Below are 17,614 nucleotides of genomic sequence, written 5' to 3' on the forward strand. Positions count from 1 at the left end.
CCAGACTTTTATTTTGAAAACCTAATATTGTGTTGTCAAAGGAAGTAAAGAACGGATTCTGGCTTCGCGCTTTCTGTTTGACATAAACACACCGATCATTTGATGCTGTCCAATATTAATGTTCATTTTTAACTATTATGTTGCTGTTTAGAAAGTCATACTGAAGGTATGTCACATTTAATTACGTTATGAGTGCGAAAAGCGTATTTATTTAATAAAAGTAGTAGCTGTGAGACTATGACTAGCTAAACAGAAATACAGTAATGTTTAATATCGGAAGGCATTTTATTCTGAACTGTAGATTGAAGGTGTTCTGTTACTGTACTGCTGTATCTATTTAAAGTTGAGTCTTAATGTTATTAATGATTGCCCTATGCTCATTAACATTGTTTTGATGGGCTGGTTTAATGTGTGTGATACTGTACTGTCAGACTGACCTTTATTATGACATGCAGTGTTTGTTATGATTATCAGACGTCATTAAAACTCTTACATTATATCACAGGGATTCAGAAAAGACTATATTGGGTTTGTTAAAGGGTCAGTTCACCCATAAAATGAACATTACCTCATCATTTACTCTCCCACATACACCTTTACGAGGTTAAACCCAAAAGAAGATACTTTGAAGAATGCTGGGTGGTTGGAAAAACAAACAGTATGGATGTCAATGAGGATGTTTTTCTAAATATGTTGTTTTGTGTTTAATAGAAGGAAGAACCACATGAGGCAGAGTAACTGATGAGATAATGTTAACTTCAGGGGTGAACTATGACTTTAACAAACTCAGTCTTTACTGAGTCCCTCTGGAATAATAGTTTTATTGACGAGTCCTAATCATAACAAACACTGCATGTCATAATGAAGGCCAGTCTAACTCAAGTGAAGAGTGAGTGAACGATGACTGAATGATCATTATTGGATGAACTGTCTCTTTAAGATTGGGTTCCTCTGCTGTTTTGTTTTGTGGCAGGCCTCTAAAGAACCCAGAAAATGCCTTATTTTGGGTCGGAGGAGACGGTTAAGGAGCTTAAACGTGCTCTGTCTAATCCTAATGTTCAAGCAGACCGTCTCCGCTACAAGAGCTACATCACTAAAGTCATCAGGTCTGTGAATTTTTACTGTATTTAAACAAAACCGATTTATTAAACAGTAAAATAAGAGTTTGGTCACCAAAAATCATTAGGAATAGAAAGATATTACATTTAAACTAAAACAGTTATTGCAATAAACAACAAATTTTCAACTAAATTAAATCATTTGAATGTTCCTCCTGATTTTATTTAAGCTTATTATAATATTTTCCCCCAACATATTAATTTAGGTGTAGTAATCTTTGTACTGTGGTCTTCAGTGTTTTTCTTAGGTGATTAGTTTTGTCTGCACAAATGTGTTCCTGTAAAGCATCCTGTAGAGAATATTAATGTAAAACAGCGGTCTGTGAGGGGTCAAACTGTATTTTTATAAATCATAAAGTGATTTCTGATGTAATGTTATTTGTGTATTTCCTCACAGGTACATGACGCAGGGTCTGGATGTCTCTGCTTTATTCATGGACATGGTGAAAGCCAGTGCCACGGTGGATATTGTTCAGAAGAAACTTGTATATCTGTACATGTGCACTTATGCCAGCGATAAGCCTGACCTGGCTCTGCTGGCCATCAACACACTGAGAAAAGACTGTGCAGATCCCAATCCCATGGTGCGAGGCCTGGCCCTGAGAAACATGTGCAACTTTAGGTGTGTATTGTCTGACTCTTTCGTTGTTTAGACCTATGCTGCGTTCCAATTCACCGACATATACCTTGAACACTGTAATTATTTCAATTGAAGCACTTAGCAACTACCCAAAAGAATACTTTACACGTACTATTGAGAACTAAACAACAGCCTAGCAACCATCTAAGACACACTGGCAATCACATAGCAATGCCCCTGACAACCTGGAATACCACAACAACATCAAACAACATCCAAGCAATGACCTTGAACACTGTAACTGCTGGCTTTACTCTAAACAAAGCAACACCCTAGCAACCATGTAATACTCACTGACAATCACCATGTAACACCCCTGACAATCTGGAACACCACAACAACATCCAAGCAGACTTTAACACTCTATCAGCTGCCTTTGAAACACTATCATAAGTAGCACCTTAGCAACAACCAAGAAGAACACCTTATAAATCACTTAGCAACACCCTAGCAACCATCTAATACTCACTGACAATCACCTAGTAATGCCCCTGACCACCTGGAACACCACAATAACATCCAAGCAATGACCTTAACCACTGCACTAGTTACAACTGAAACACTCCAATATGTTGGCAACTACCCAGAACACCTTATACCTACTATTGAGAATAAAACATCAGCAGCCTAGCAATGACTCTGACCAATGTAACTGCTGGCCTTACAACACTCTAAACAAAGCAACACCCTAGCGACCATCTAAGACGCACTGTCAATCATCTTGTAACGCCCCTGACAATCTGGAACACAACAACAACAACAACAATGTCTAAGCAATGACTTTAACACTATCAGCTGCCATTGCAACACTATAATAAGTAGCACCCTAGCAACTACCAAGAAGAACACCTTATAAATCACTTAGCAACACCCTAGCAACTGTTATGAACACAACTGCTTAGCAACCATCCTAGACATCATAGTAATGATCTCTGGAACAACACTACCACAACATTCAAGCAATGAATCTGAACAGTTTAACTGCTGGCCTCACAACAGTCTAAACAAAGCAACAGCCTAGCAACCATCTATGACACAACCTGGAACACCAAAGCAACATCCAAGCAATGACCTCTAACACTGCAATACTTCCCATTAAAAACACTAATCGGTAACATGTTAGCAACTGCCCAGAAAAACACTTTATAAATCACTTAGCAACACCTTACCAACCATTAGGAACACAACAACTGCCTAGCAACCATCCTAGACCTCATAGTAAACCTCTCCGGAAAGATACTACTACAACATTCAAGCAATCAATGAATCAAACAGTGTAACTGCTGGCCTTACAACAAAGCAACACCATAGCAATCATCTATGACGCACTGTCAATCACCTAGTAACGCCCCTGACAACCTGAAACACCACAACAACATCCAAGCATTGACCTCTTAACTCTCCACCAGTTGTCATTGAAACACTCTAATAAGTAACATCTTAGCAACTACCCAGAAGAACACATTACATTTATTATTAAGAACAAATCAACACCCTAGCAACCATCTAAGATACACTAATAATCACCTAGTAACGCCCCTGAAAGCCTGAAACACAACAACATTCAATAAATGACCTTAACCAGTTGTCATTGAAACACTCTAATAAGCAAAACCTTAGCAACTACCAAGAAGAACACATTATCAATCGCTTAGCAACACCCTTGCAACTATTACAAACACATCTGCCTAGCAACCATCCTAGACATCATAGTAATGATCTCTGGAACAACACTACTACAACATTCAACCAATGACTCTGAACAGTCTAACTGCTGGCCTTACAGCACTCTAAATAAAGCAACACCCTAGCAACTATCTAAGACACACTGTCAATCACCTAGTAACACTCTTGACAACCTGGAACACCACAGCAACATCTAAGCAATGACTTCTAATACTGCAATACATCCCATTAAAAACACTAATCGGTAACACCTTAGCAACTGCCCAGAAAAACACTTTATAAATCACTTAGCAACACCTTAGCAACCATTAGGAACACAACAATTGCCTAGCAACCGTCCTAGACATCATAGAAAACCTCTCCAGATCAACACTACTACAACATTTAAGTAATGACTCTGAACAGTGTAACTGCTGACCTTACAACACTCTTAACAAAGCAACACCATAGCAACCATTTAAAACTCACTGTCAATCACCTAGTAACGCCCCTGACCACCTGGAACAACACAGCAACATCCAAGCAATGACTTTTAACACTTTACCAGTTGCCATTGAAACACTCTAAGTAGCACCTTAGCAACTACCCAGAAGAACACATTATACTTAATACTGAGATAAAAACAACAGCCTAGCAACCATCTAAGACACACTGTCAATCACCTAATAACACCCCTGACAACCTGGAACACCACAACAACAACATCCAATCATTGACCTCTTAACACTCCACCAGTTGTCATTGAAACGCTCTAATAAGTAACACCTTAGCAACTACGAAGAACACTTTATAAATCACTTAGCAACACCCTAGCAACTATTACAAACACAATTGACTAGCAACCATCCTAGACATCATAACAAAGAGCTTAGAATGACCAAGAGGTGACACTCAATAGAACGGTCCATTGCAACACTCTGGATTCCGCCATGTTGGAGTGAAAGCGATCGGCCGTCTCTTGAATCTTATTGCTGTCGCAACAGCAAGCAGCTGCTTTATTTCTATTTATTCATTTAAAAAAGAGCATTAAAGCTGAGATACAACCTGAAAGACGACAATACAACACTCACTATCACAATCATCAGCACTTTAATAGTTAATTTTACAGACTTATAATATGCTGCTGTTCTAGTGGAATTTTCATTCCAGCCGCTGCGCCATCTAGTGGCTGTTTCCAAAATCTCTGGAACAACACTACCTCACCATTCAAGCAATGACAAATGGACAGTGTAAGTGCTGGCTTTACAACACTCTAAACAAAGCAACACCCTGACTTGACCCTTATAAACACACCGCCTGCTGAAAGGTTTGCGATGGCGTTTTCTTTTTATTTCGTCTCCATGATATGCTGTAATATCACAGTGTTTATAAGCACATGTATTCTCATGACAACACTGACATTTTTTTACCAACATATTGTGACCGTGTTGAAATCCAGGTAATGCACATGCCAACAGCGTTTCTGTCTTCTTTGATGAACACTGACAGATCCGCTGTCCTCTGTTTACACTCCATTTTTGGCTTGCTTTTCCAGAATGCCAGGAATGACAGAGTACATAGAGCAGCCCATTGTTGCTGGTCTGCGGGACAAAGCCAGCTACGTAAGGAGAGTCGCTGTGCTTGGCTGTGCCAAAATGCACAGTCTACAGCCCCGCACGGAGATAGGTGACTTTCACCCCTTATTATGATCTGATAATTATTGTGTAATCGATTAAATGATGCAGCATTTTGTTTCTCAGTGTTCTCTTTAAAGGAATGTTTTGGGCTCAGGAGCATCGCATTGATTCTGACCTAATTATGTCTTTCTTTCAACATCACACACTTGCACATGTTTTGGAGAAATCAAACATTTGTATTCAAAGCAAGACAATACAAAGACTGTTTGCTCTATTATTACTGAGGTATTTCCTGTCCTCGGGGCTTTACATGGCCGTAGCGTTTCTACTTTGTTTTGCATTATTGAAAGGCCCTTCCGGTTTGAGGAAGTTTTATTTAAGAGACAGGAAAACATATCTATTATCTTATGGTTGAGCTACATAACTCGTGATGGCGAAACGACATCAGCAGCCTAACGACACTCTAACAACCTAAACAACAACCCCATAATCACCCAGGACACCCTCGCACCACTTAGCAGTGCCTTAGCAACCAATCGCAATTCAAAGCAACAGCCTAGCGACACTAACAAGCAAGGTCTTGTAAAAACCCTTACAATCACCCAGCACCCAGTGGCTGCTATAGACTAGTGACACTCTAACTATCAACAGCCTAAGTTAAGCAACACTAAGCAATGCCCTAGCAACCACTTTGAGCAAAAACAACAGCCTAGCAACGCTCTCTAACAAGTAACAGTCCAGTAGTAATACAGCACAGAGCAGGAAGGGTGTATGCAGTGTGTGACTGTACTGTGTGTGTGTGTGTGTGTGTGTGTGTGTGTGTGTGTGTGTGTGTGTGCGTGTGTGTGTGTGTGCGTGTGCGTGTGTGTGTGTGTGTGTGTGCGTGTGTGTGTGTGTGTGTGTGTGTGTGTGCGTGTGTGTGTGTGTGTGTGTGTGTGTGTGTGTTTATGTGTGTGTGTGTGTGTGTGTGTGTGTGTTTATGTGTGTGTGTGTGTGTGTGTGTGTTTATGTGTGTGTTTATGTGTGTGTTTATGTGTGTGTTTGTGTGTTTGTGTTTGTGTGTGTGTTTCAGATGGCAGTCTAGTGAACGAGCTGTATGCCCTACTGAGGGACCCAGACCCAGTGGTGGTGGTGAACTGTCTGCGGGCCCTGGAGGACATCCTGAAGGATGAGGGCGGAGTGGTTATTAATAAACCCATCGCTCATCACCTGCTCAACAGGTCACACCCCCCACCCCTCCCCTAAAAGGAGAATAACACTAAGTAGTGCATAAAATACATAAACAAATAAGCGTGAAATCATAAACTAAAGACTGAAAACAGGTGGATGTACTCGTATTGAATGCTGTTCTGCTGTTTTCTACACTCAGACTGAAGGATCTGGACTGCTGGGCTCAGAGTGAAGTGTTGACGTTCCTGCTCCGCTACCGTCCTCGAAATGACGACGAGCTTTTCGATATCCTCAGCCTGCTGGACCCCTTCCTCCAGAGCAGCCAATCACATGTGGCCATCTCCACGCTCCGCCTCTTCCTCCATCTGGCCGCCGCCCACCCCGCAGTCCAGGCTGACGCCCTGCTGTGCTCCAGTGCGCCCCTGCTGGCCACGTGTGGCGCTGCATCCCGGGAGCTGCGCTTTGCTGGACTGTGCCACATTCAGCAGGTGATGCGCAGTCAGCCGGCCCTATTCAACACACACTACAAGCGCTTCTTCTGCGGGTACTCGGAGCCCAGTTACATTAAATTCAGGAAGATGGAGATCCTGGTGGCGCTGGTGAACGATGAGAACGTGGCGCTGGTGTTGGAGGAGATGAAGAGCTACTGTACTGATGTGTCTGCTGAACTGGCCCAGGCTGCCATCGCCGCTATTGGTGAAGATACACCTCACTGTTAGAGATACCTTTACTTCCTTATCTGTAACAACATTATTATCACAGCGCAATGAACTGCCAACTATTCCAGCGTATGTTTTACACTGTGGATGGCCTTCCACCTGCAACCCAGTACTGGGAAACACCCATATACACCTATTCACACTCATACACTACAGCCAGTTTAGTTGATCAGTTCCCCTATAGTGCATGTGTTTGGACTGGGAAACCGGAGCACCCGGAGGAAACCCATGCCAACACGGGGAGAACATGCAAACTCCACACAGAAACACCAACTGACCCAGCCGAGACTCAAACCAGTGACCTTCATACTGTGAGGCCACAGTGCTAACCACTGAGCCACTGTGCTGCTGTTGTTATCAGTACAGCTGTGTGTTTTCTTATTGCACATGTTTCTTTCTGGTGTCCAGGGCGTATAGGGCGAACATACAGCGAGAAGTGTCTGGATATCCTGACCGGCCTGCTGGCACTGAAGCAGGATCACATCACATCCGGTACGAGAACACACACACCTCTGCATGATTTCTCTTATTGTTCACCCAAACATCATCATTTACACTCCTTTTACTTGTATTAAACCTTTATGAGTTTCTTTCTTCTGTTCAGCACAAATGAAGATATTTTGAAGAATGTTGGAAACCGGTAACCATTGACCTCCATAGTATTCATTTTGGAAAGTCAGGGGTTACCGGCTTTCAGCATTCTTCAAAATATCTTCATTTGGGTGAACAGGAAAGAAACTCAAAGGACTTGATCTTAGTGTTCCCGGGTAACCATTTACTTCTACAGGATTAGTTTAAATAAATTTAGAGTAAATATGATTTTTAAGGGGGGGAGGGGGGATAAATATTCCTTTATTACAGGTATGTCACAAAATAAGTGACAAAATGGTAGTGTATGATACTTGGTAACCATTGACTTCCATAGATTTGTTTTTCCTACTATGCAAGTGAATGGTTACCGGTTTTCAGCATTCTTCAAATTATCTTCTTTAGTGTTCAACAGGAGAAAGTAGCTAATTAAAAGGGAGGAAGGCGGGGAGTGGGTGGTCAACTATTGCATTATTAAATTACAAAATAAGTGACAAAGCAGTCCAGTTAATAACATTTCAGTTTTTCATCTTTTCTGAGAGGGGTCTTGCTGCAGACTCGGTGCAGTGCAATCTGAGCTGCATCCAATGCTTTTTAATGCACTCACCTAACCCTACGCGTCACAGTGACGTCACTCACTGCATTGAGTGCATTGTGTCTGACATTGCATCGCTGAGTGATGCAGTCTCAGCTTGCATCATAAAGGCTGCATCCAGATACTATTGCCTTTTCTTCCCGGTGGATGTACTCTTAGTGTTACTGGGTAACCATTGACTTCCACAGCATTTGTTTTTCCCATTAGGGAAGTCAATGATTAACAGTTTTCAGCATTCTTCAAAATATCTTCATTTGTGTTTAACAAAAAAACAGCTCATAAAGGTTTTAAACCCCTTGAGGGAGAGTAAATAAAGAGTAAATGTTCTTATTTGGGTGAACTGTCCCTTTAATAAGTGACAAAATTGTACTGTGTGTTACTGGGTAACCATTGAATTCCACTGTATTTGTTTTTCTTACTATGCAACTCAATGGTTAATGGTTACTGGTAGTGTTTAACAAAATAAAGAAACCCATGAAGGTTTAAAACCACTTGAGGGAGAGTAAATATGATTTTTAAGGGGGGGGGGGGGGTAATAAATATTCCTTTATTACAGGTATGTCACAAAATAAGTGACAAAATGGTAGTGTATGTTACTGGGTAACCATTGACTTCCATAGATTTGTTTTTCCTACTATGCAAGTGAATGGTTACCGGTTTTCAGCATTCTTCAAAGTATCTTCTTTGGTGTTCAACAGGTGAAAGAAACTCAAAAGTTTATAACTGTTGAAGGAGAGTAAATAGAGAGGAAATATTTATTTTGGGTGAACTGACCCTTTAATAAGTTACTAAATAAGTGACAAAACGATAATAACGTTTTAGTATTTTCTTCTACTTCCCTGGAGGATGTACTCTGTGTGTGTTACTGGGTAACCATTGATCTCCACAGTATTTGTTTTTCCTATTATTGAAGTCAACGATTACATTCTTCAAAATGTCTTCATTTGTGTTTAACAAAAAAGAAACTCATTAAGGTTAAGGAGAGTAAATAAAGGATACATGTTCTTATTTGGGTGAACTGCCCCTTTAATAAGTGACAAAATAGTCCTGTGTGTTACTGGGTAACCATTCACTTCCACACTGCTTGTTTTCCCTACTATACAATTCAATGGTTACCGGTTTCCAACATTCTTCAAAATATCTTCTGTAGTGTTTAACAAAAGAAAGAAACCCACAAAGGTTTAAAACCACTTGAGGAAGGGTAAATAAGGAGATCTTTTTTATTTTTGGGTGAACTATTCCTTTATTAAATTACAAAACAAGTGACAAAACAGTCCAGTTAATGACATTTCAGTTTTTTCTTCTTCTTCCGGAAGGAGCTGTACTCTTAGCGTTACTCATAAAGGTTTAAAAACACTTGAGGGAGAATATATATAGAGTAATTCCTCATTTTTGGCAAATCTGAGCCTTTATTAAGTAGATAAGGGACAAAACGGTTCGCTGAATGACATCTCTTTTTTTCTTCTTGTTCCTGAAGGACGTACGGTGTGTGTGCATGTTTTACTGTTTGCTTTCCACAGACCTCTTTCTGCCTGGATGCAGGCTTTGTTTGCTAACAGACATTATAAGCTGACAGTATGGTCTGCTGCTTCTCTCTCTCTGTATGTGTGTGCGCGTGTGCACGTGTGTGTGTGTTTAGCCGTGATCCAGACCTTCAGGGATCTGGTGTGGTTCTGTCCTCAGTGTACAGCCGCTGTGTGCCTCACTGTCGAGTCCTGTGTGGATTATCCTCAGGATAGTGAGGTGAGGACATCGTTTATTATCATTCAGATGATTTTATTTACTCTAAAACAAGCACGTTTTCTGTTCACACTCGCATTCATACAGTCAAGCCCGAAATTATTCAAGTCCTCTGGCAAATTCAGATTTAAAGTCACTTTTATTCAACCAGCATGCTTTTTTTGACTGTAATTGAGACAGGCTTCTCCCAGGGCTTCACTAGGGTAATTAGGGTAAAGTTAGGGTAATTAGGCAAGTCATTGTATAACAGTGGTTTGTTCTGGAGACAATCCAACACTAATATTGCTGAAGGGGTGAATAATATTGACCTTAACGTGGCTTTAAAACGGCTTTCATTCTAGCCCAAATAAAACAAATAAGACTTTCTCCAGAAGGACCAATACTACAGGAAATATTTTTGAAAATATAATGTTTTTGTCAGCGCAATAGCCTAGTGGTTAGTGAGCCGACATATGGTGCAATAGCACGTCCGGGCGTCGCGAGTTTGAATCCCGGAGGACATTTCCTTTCCCCCTCTCTCTCTCTCCCACTTTGCTTCCTGTCTTAATACTGTCCTATCTAATAAAGGCAAAAAAAGGCCATAAATAAATCTTTAAAAAAAATATATATACAATGTTTTTGAAACAACTTTATGAAATGATATAATGTTTTATTTTAATAATTTATGTGCATGTAAACGCTGCAAAATGTGTCCCACAAACTCCACTGACAGGCACACAATTTAAAAAAATACATAAATAATTTAAATAAAAGTAAATAACAACACTGATATGCTTTTAATCAATGACTGCACTTTATCTATCTGTCTTTCAGTCTGTCTGTCTACAGGTTTAGCATTTTTAAGTATGCTATACTTCATGCTAATATGCTCGCATTATGTTTAATGTTTGCATTTTAAATAGAGTCTACAGTAATTTAGCCAAAAGTTTTCTTTTGCTAAACATTTGTTTAAAAAAAAAGGTAAAATGTGGAGAATGCAAACACGATTAATTAATTAAATTGCATATATCTGACTTTTAGCATCTGTCTATACAACAAAAGTGCCTCATAAACTGTGGACCAGCCCTTAGTTAATGCAGCATGAACTAACAATGAACAGCTGTGTCTTCCTTAATGTAGTGTTCATTGCTTGTTCACGTTAGTAAACGCATTAACCAATACAACCTCATTGCAAATAAACTATGCAATTCAATGGTTACCGGTTTCCAACATTCTTCAAAATATCTTCTGTAGTGTGTAACAAAAAAGCAGCTCATAAAGATTTAAGACTACATGAGGGAGAGTAAATAAAAAGTAGATTTTAATTTTCGGGTGAACTGTCCCTTTAATAAGTTACAAAATAGTAATGTGTGCTACTGGGTAACTATTGACTTCTGCAGTATTTGTTTTTCCTACTATGGAAGTCAATGGTTACCGGATTTCAGCGTTTTTCTAAATATCTTCTGTAGTGTTTAACAGGTGAAAGAAACTCATAAAGGTTTAAAAGCACTTGAGGGAGAGTAAATACGGAGAAATTTCCACCATTTCTGGATGTACTATTCCTTTAGTAAGTTAGAAACAAAGGAGTGACAAAACACTCTAGTTAACAGCCTCATTGTAAATAAATACAGAAAATAATGAAATCACAAAACAAGAATAAAGAAATCAGAGTTTTGCAGTGTACATAGAGATAGTACTGTATCCTTAAATAAAAACATGCTCATTTACTAAGATTTTCCACACCCCGAAAACACAGCAGTGTCATGCACAGTAAATAACCTGCCTAACTGCATGAAGAATACAGCATTCTGTAGATGTGATGGTGTAAATGTGCCCCTCACACATCATCAAAACACACGTCTATCACTCGGAGCCTTCAGTAGATTATCAGGTCAGATTCTGCACATGCAGCTTAATCAACTTCCGCTGGAGGGAAACAGATGCCTCAGATTAGCTGTAGAGAACACGATGAGCAGCCTATCAGACATGTCTGCAGAATAGTCATTTAAGCCAAAGCAGAAACCCAAACATGACTAAATGTCTACCAAATTTAAATAATCTGACCATAAATGCTCTGCAAAACACTTCAGATCATCAGAGAGTAGCAGTGTATGATTGCAAATAGCAGAACGTTATCATCTAAATCAGGAAAAGTGCATTCATCCATTCATTAATTCATTCATTCATTCATTCATTCATTCATTCATTTTCCCTTGGCCTAGTCTCTTAATTATCAGGGATCACCACAGTGGAATGAACCGTTAACGATTCTAGCATATGTTTTACTTCCAGCTGCAACCCAGCACTGGGAAACACCCATACACACTCATTCTCACACACAAACACACACTCATACATTACGGCCAGTGTAGTTGATCAGTTCCCCTATAGTGCATGTGTTTGGACTGTGGGGGCAACCGGAGCACCCGGGTACTTTAATATAGGCAGTAGTTCAGAGTCGTGAGCTGAACTGAAGGGTCAGGGTGAGAGTGAGTGAGATGTGTTGTTGTGCTTGTCAGGGAAAGCAGGCTCTGTTGTGGCTGCTGGGCGAGCATGCGGATCAGATCAGCAGCGCCCCCTATCTGCTGGAGGTCTACATCGACGGGCTGAAGACGGAGCTGTCTGCGGCGCTGAAGATGGAGATACTGACCGCAGCACTCAAGATGTTCCTGAGACGCCCTGCTGAGACACAAGACATGCTGGGCCGTCTGCTGCACTACTGTATAGGTGATAGAGGACGACATGTCTGTCTGTCAGTGTGTGTGTGTGTGTGTTTGTCTTTCTGCCTGTGTCTGTCTGTCTCTGTGTCTGTCTGTCGTTCTGTCTGTCTGTCTGTCTGTCGTTCTGTCTGTGGCTGTTGTTCTGTCTGTCTGTCTGTCTGTCTGTCTGTTGTCTGTCTGTCTGTCTGTCTGTCTGTTGTCTGTCTGTGGCTGTTGTTCTGTCTGTCTGTCTGTCTGTCTGTCTGTCTGTTGTCTGTCTGTCTGTCTGTCTGTCTGTCTGTTGTTCTGTTTGTCTGTGTCTGTTGTTCTGTCTGTCTGTCGTTCTGTCTGTGGCTGTTGTTCTGTCTGTCTGTTTGTCTGTGTCTGTTGTTCTGTCTGCCTGTCTGTCTTTCTGTCTGTGTCTGTTGTTTCGTCTGTCTGTCTGTCTGTCTGTTGTTCTGTCTGTCTGTCATTCTGTCTGTTGTTCTCTGTTTGTGTATTTCTGTCTGTTGGTGTTTGTTGTTTTGTCTGTCTCTGTCTCTCTATGTCTGTTTGTGTTTGTCTTTGTCTGTCGATCTGTCTGTGCACATTGATTTGAATCTTCACAGCAGACGCATTAGATTCAGTATGTTCCCTATCCATATTGTGTGTGTGTGTGTGTGTGTGTGTGTGTGTGTGTGTATGTGTGTGTGTCTTCAGAGGAGGAGAGCGACATGTGTGTGCGAGACCGGGCTCTGCTGTACTACAGGCTTCTTCAGCGGGGTATTGAAGAGACGAGGAAGGTTGTGACGGGCCCTAAATCAGACCCATCTCTGAGTGTCCTTACTAGTGCACAAGAGGAGCCCGTCAGTCAGTGGGTCTCTATTTTCAACACACTCGGCCCCCTGTCTGCGGCAGACCTACAGCTCCACAACACTGCTCTATCAGCATCAGAACACACCGACGACACTGCAGACACTGAGCTGCTCACAGGTACCAAGCAGAAACACTTTGATTGACATTCTCCCTTTGTACGTGTCATCAGAGGGGGAAAGCCCCGCCCACTAGTTCCCATCTCTCCATCTCATTAGCATAAACAGCAGCCCTGAGTGAGAAGCAGCCGTCTGTCCATTAGCCATTAGAGTGTTTGAATCGGCCACTATGCTGACACACAGGTGTCTGTAGCTCCGCCCTCTTCTGAAAAGAGCACAATCTCATTTGCATTTAAAGAGACAGTCACCAAAACACCACAATCAGGATCAAAGCCTGAAAGGGTCAGTTTCAGAGAGCTGGAGAACATCATCTGTGTGCTGTTCTCAGCTCAGACTTAAACACACACACACACACACACTCTAGAGACAGCAGAGTCGCATTTACATTCTCAACCCACCCTGCACATTCCCCTTTAATCTTTCATCTCTAGTTTTGAAAGTGCTGAATAAGAGCGTAACGCTGTACTCCACCATTGTGTCTCTGCCTGCCAGAACACGTCCCCGTCTCCATGCGGGACGTCTCAGAAGCAGGTGTCAGCCTGTGTGCGGGTGCTGCTGTGTCCCCCGAGGCGTTTGAGCAGATGTGGCAGCAGCTGGAGGTCCTGCAGCGTCAGACGGTGTGTTTCTCTGGATGCGCAGCGGACACACTTCAGAGCGCCCTGCAGCCGGTGCACATCCAGACACTGGCCTTCAGCCCGGCCCGCGCACTACCCTGGAGGGCCTACATCTATAGCAGGGGCTCCGGGACGCTCGTCCTAGCTGAACTGCTGCAAGATGACCCGGAGATGCTGACGGTGACTATAAAACAGCAGCCGGAACACCAGCAGACCGTCACTGCATTCATCAGTGTCCTGCAGAGCGTCCTGCAGACTCTCAATACAGGACAAATGAGTGTTTAAAAGATTTGCTGTGGTGCTACACTAATAAAAGAAGTCAACCTTTGGATCAACTTGTACTGTAGGGATCGGGGTGATAACAGGGGTCGGATCTAGATTCAGTTTAATTAAAGGTGCAGTAAGTTTGACACCCAGTGGTTGACGTAGGTATTGCACGTCTGGTTCAACACACACACAAGTGCAGGTTGCCAGATTGACGACACCAACAGGAGCCTGACTATCAAGCCTAAAGGCTGATTTAAGGCTGACTTAAAGGGCACCTATGGTGGAAAATCTCCTTTTCCAGCTGTTTGGACAAACGTGTGTGCAGGTATAGTGTATAGACCGTCATATTGGGCTGATATAAGCACACACAGTCCTTTTTTTTCAGTTTAACAACATAAAAACGGTGGACTAAATGGAGCGGTTTTGAGACTGACTACAACTTGATTAACTATTTTTGGATGTAAGGCTCACTGGGCTCAACACATCGAATGAGCAACAGAGATTTTACATTTAGCAGCCATTTAAACTGAACACGCAGTGAATGCAATGTATCGAGATTTGGGCCATTAAACAGCTGACCCACCGAGTCTTTTAGCACACCGAAAACACTCGACTGATCTCGGCTGGCGGATCAACGTTCACCACATGATCGCTCGCATCGGCGCCATTATTTGTAACTTTAGGAGGGTTTGCAAACCTGTGTACTCTTCATTGCATTTTCCTTGGGTGATCTGGAACTGGTGTGTGTGTGAGGTGCATGATGGGAAATGTAGTTCAGTTCAGTGGTAGTTGTGTGGTTGATAGTGTTTTCCTGCAATCTGCAAAGGATAGATCATTGGTGATCGTGACAGTTACACCTAAAATGAGTTTTTTTACCCAGAAATTATTTATTATTATTATTATTATTATTTTATATTATTATTATTATTACTATTATTATAATTATTATTATTTAATACTATTATTATTATTACTATTATTTTAATTATTATTATTATTATTACTACTATTATTATTATTAATAATAATAATTTTATTACTATTATTATTATTTTTATTATTATTATTAATATTATTATTATTATTATTAATTTTATTACTATTATTATTATTATTATTATATTATTACTAATATTTTATTATTATTATTATTAATTGTATTACTATTATTATTATTATTACTATTATTATTAATTTTATTACTATTATTATTATTAGTATTATTATTACTAATATTTTTATTATTATTATTACTATTAATATTAGTATTATTACTACTATTATTATTACTACTATTATTATTATTATTATTATTATTACTATTATTATTATTATTAATTTTATTATTATCATTACTATTATTATTATTAGTATTATTATGGTTATTATTATTAGTATTATTGTTATTAATAATTTTATTACTATTATTATTATTATTATATTATTTTTATTACTATTATTAGTAGTAATATTGTTATTACTAGTAATATTATTATTATTATTATTCATATTATTATTATTATTAAAATTCTGCCTAAAAGACAGCACAACATCACTACATTCATCTGTGTGCTGCAGAGCCTCCTGCAGATTTTCAACACGAGATATAGATGAAGATACACCAGTGTTCAAATACTGTGTTGTTTCTTTTGTTCATCTAAACCATATGCTGGATAAGTTGGCGGTTCATTCTGCTGTGGCGACCCTGGATTAATAAAGGGACTAGGCTGAAAAGAAAACGAATGAATGAATAAACATGGGACGCATGTGAAGTTCACTATATTGCTTATTTAGATTGTTTAATCTATGGAACGTACGTGAAGATACATAAGCGTTCGACTATTGTGTTGTTTACTTCGAGCAGGGGTGCTCAAACTCTGTCCTGGAGGGCCGGTGTCCTGCATAGTTTAGTTTCAGCTTAATCAGACACACCTGAACCAGCTAATCAAGCTCTTACTAGGTACAATAGAAACTTTCAGGCAGGTGTGGTGAAGGAAGTTGGAGCTAAACTATGCAGGACACCGGCCCTCCAGGACTGAGTTTGGATACTCCTGACTGAGATACATTGTTGGTTTAGATTGTCTAAGCTAAGAGACGCCCTTGAAGACACACAAGTGTTTAACTGTTGTATTGTTTGCCTAGATCCTCTAATGGTGTTTCAACAAAAACATTTGAACATGTGCACTAAATAATGTCAATAATATGCATAAAATCTCATTTATATTCACGACATGTGTCATATCATGATTATAAAGGTGTCTTATGAACACCCCTTTCAAGTAAAGAGTCGGCAAACTGTAAAATTGATCTCTTCATGTTTGTTTATTAATGAATGATTCAGACAATAAACATGTGCATGCTTTCATTTAGCATCTCATGCATGTTTCTCCATGTTGAAATAATGTCAACATGCAGTCGTGTCATGGATATGATCATTTTGAGATGACGTGACAAGTTGTTTACTTATTCTGAAATATTTGTTTGTGTCTCAATGCCCTAAAGGTGTGCTCACAGCATGTGTTTTCATCACAGTTACTGGAATTACAAGACTCTGACTAGATTTTGACTAGAGTTGTCATCTCAAGTGTCATCAGTCTTTTTCTGGTGATGCTACTGTTACTAGCGCTCTTTGTGCAAGGAAGACTTGGGTTGTTGCTAGAAGGGATACAGCTGTGGCTGAACGTTAACGAGAATGTAATACATATTCGTTTTCTTTTCAGCTTAGTCTCTTTATTAATCAGGGGTCGCCACAGTGGAATGAACCACCAACTATTTCAGCAAATGTTTTACACAGCGTATGCCCTTCCAGCTGCAACCCAATACTGGGAAACACCCATACACTCTCATACACTACAGCAAGTTTAGTTGATCAATTCCCTCTATAGTGCATGTGTTTGGACTGTGGGGGAAACCGGAGCACCCGGAGGAAACCTGGGGAGAACATGCAAACTCCACACAAACGCCAACTGACCCAGCCGAGACTCGAACCAGTGACCTTCTTGCTGTGATGCCACAGTCGTAACCACTGAGCCACTGTCACCAATAATATTTTTTATATTTTTAATATATTTTAAATAATTAATAGCTATATATATATATATATTCACCAGCCAATATCAATTAAGCAATATCAAGTGCAAACTTACGCCCTTGAGATAGATAGATAGATAGATCTTTTTTTTTTCGGTTATTGTGGTTTTCAGTTTAAGTGC

The 17,614-nt window shown here is 40.2% G+C and overlaps 1 protein-coding gene across 2 annotated transcripts; it reads left to right on the forward strand.

Moving 5' to 3' along the window:
- Window positions 1–60: 60 nt before the first annotated feature.
- On the forward strand, window positions 61–16,767 carry ap4b1 (adaptor related protein complex 4 subunit beta 1). 2 transcript variants are annotated; one of them, XM_087305361.1, is made up of 12 exons: window positions 61–166; window positions 974–1,106; window positions 1,516–1,740; window positions 4,979–5,109; window positions 6,133–6,280; window positions 6,430–6,926; window positions 7,358–7,441; window positions 9,772–9,875; window positions 12,371–12,578; window positions 13,250–13,522; window positions 14,014–15,252; window positions 16,420–16,767. In XM_087305361.1, the coding sequence occupies exons 2-11, from the start codon at window positions 994–996 to the stop codon at window positions 14,418–14,420; spliced, it is 2,190 nt and encodes a 729-aa protein (XP_087161487.1). In that variant the 5' UTR covers window positions 61–166; window positions 974–993; the 3' UTR covers window positions 14,421–15,252; window positions 16,420–16,767. The 2 variants fall into 2 exon arrangements, with proteins under 2 accessions (XP_087161487.1, NP_956632.1); NM_200338.1 differs by lacking the exon at window positions 16,420–16,767 and having other exon boundaries at window positions 87–166; window positions 14,014–14,466.
- Window positions 16,768–17,614: the final 847 nt, after the last annotated feature.

Source organism: Danio rerio, chromosome 23 (assembly GCF_052040795.2).
Source record: "Danio rerio strain M-AB ecotype USA chromosome 23, GRCz13ab, whole genome shotgun sequence".
Classification (NCBI taxonomy): Eukaryota; Metazoa; Chordata; class Actinopteri; order Cypriniformes; family Danionidae; genus Danio; species Danio rerio.

Bases quoted from the DNA above. Each gene is read 5' to 3' on its own strand.
- ap4b1 (XM_087305361.1), top strand. From the start codon at position 994: ATGCCTTATTTTGGGTCGGAGGAGACGGTTAAGGAGCTTAAACGTGCT. The intron at 7,442-9,771 runs GTACGAGAACAC...GTGTGTGTTTAG, and splicing joins GCAGGATCACATCACATCCG to CCGTGATCCAGACCTTCAGG. The intron at 9,876-12,370 runs GTGAGGACATCG...TGTGCTTGTCAG, and splicing joins ATTATCCTCAGGATAGTGAG to GGAAAGCAGGCTCTGTTGTG.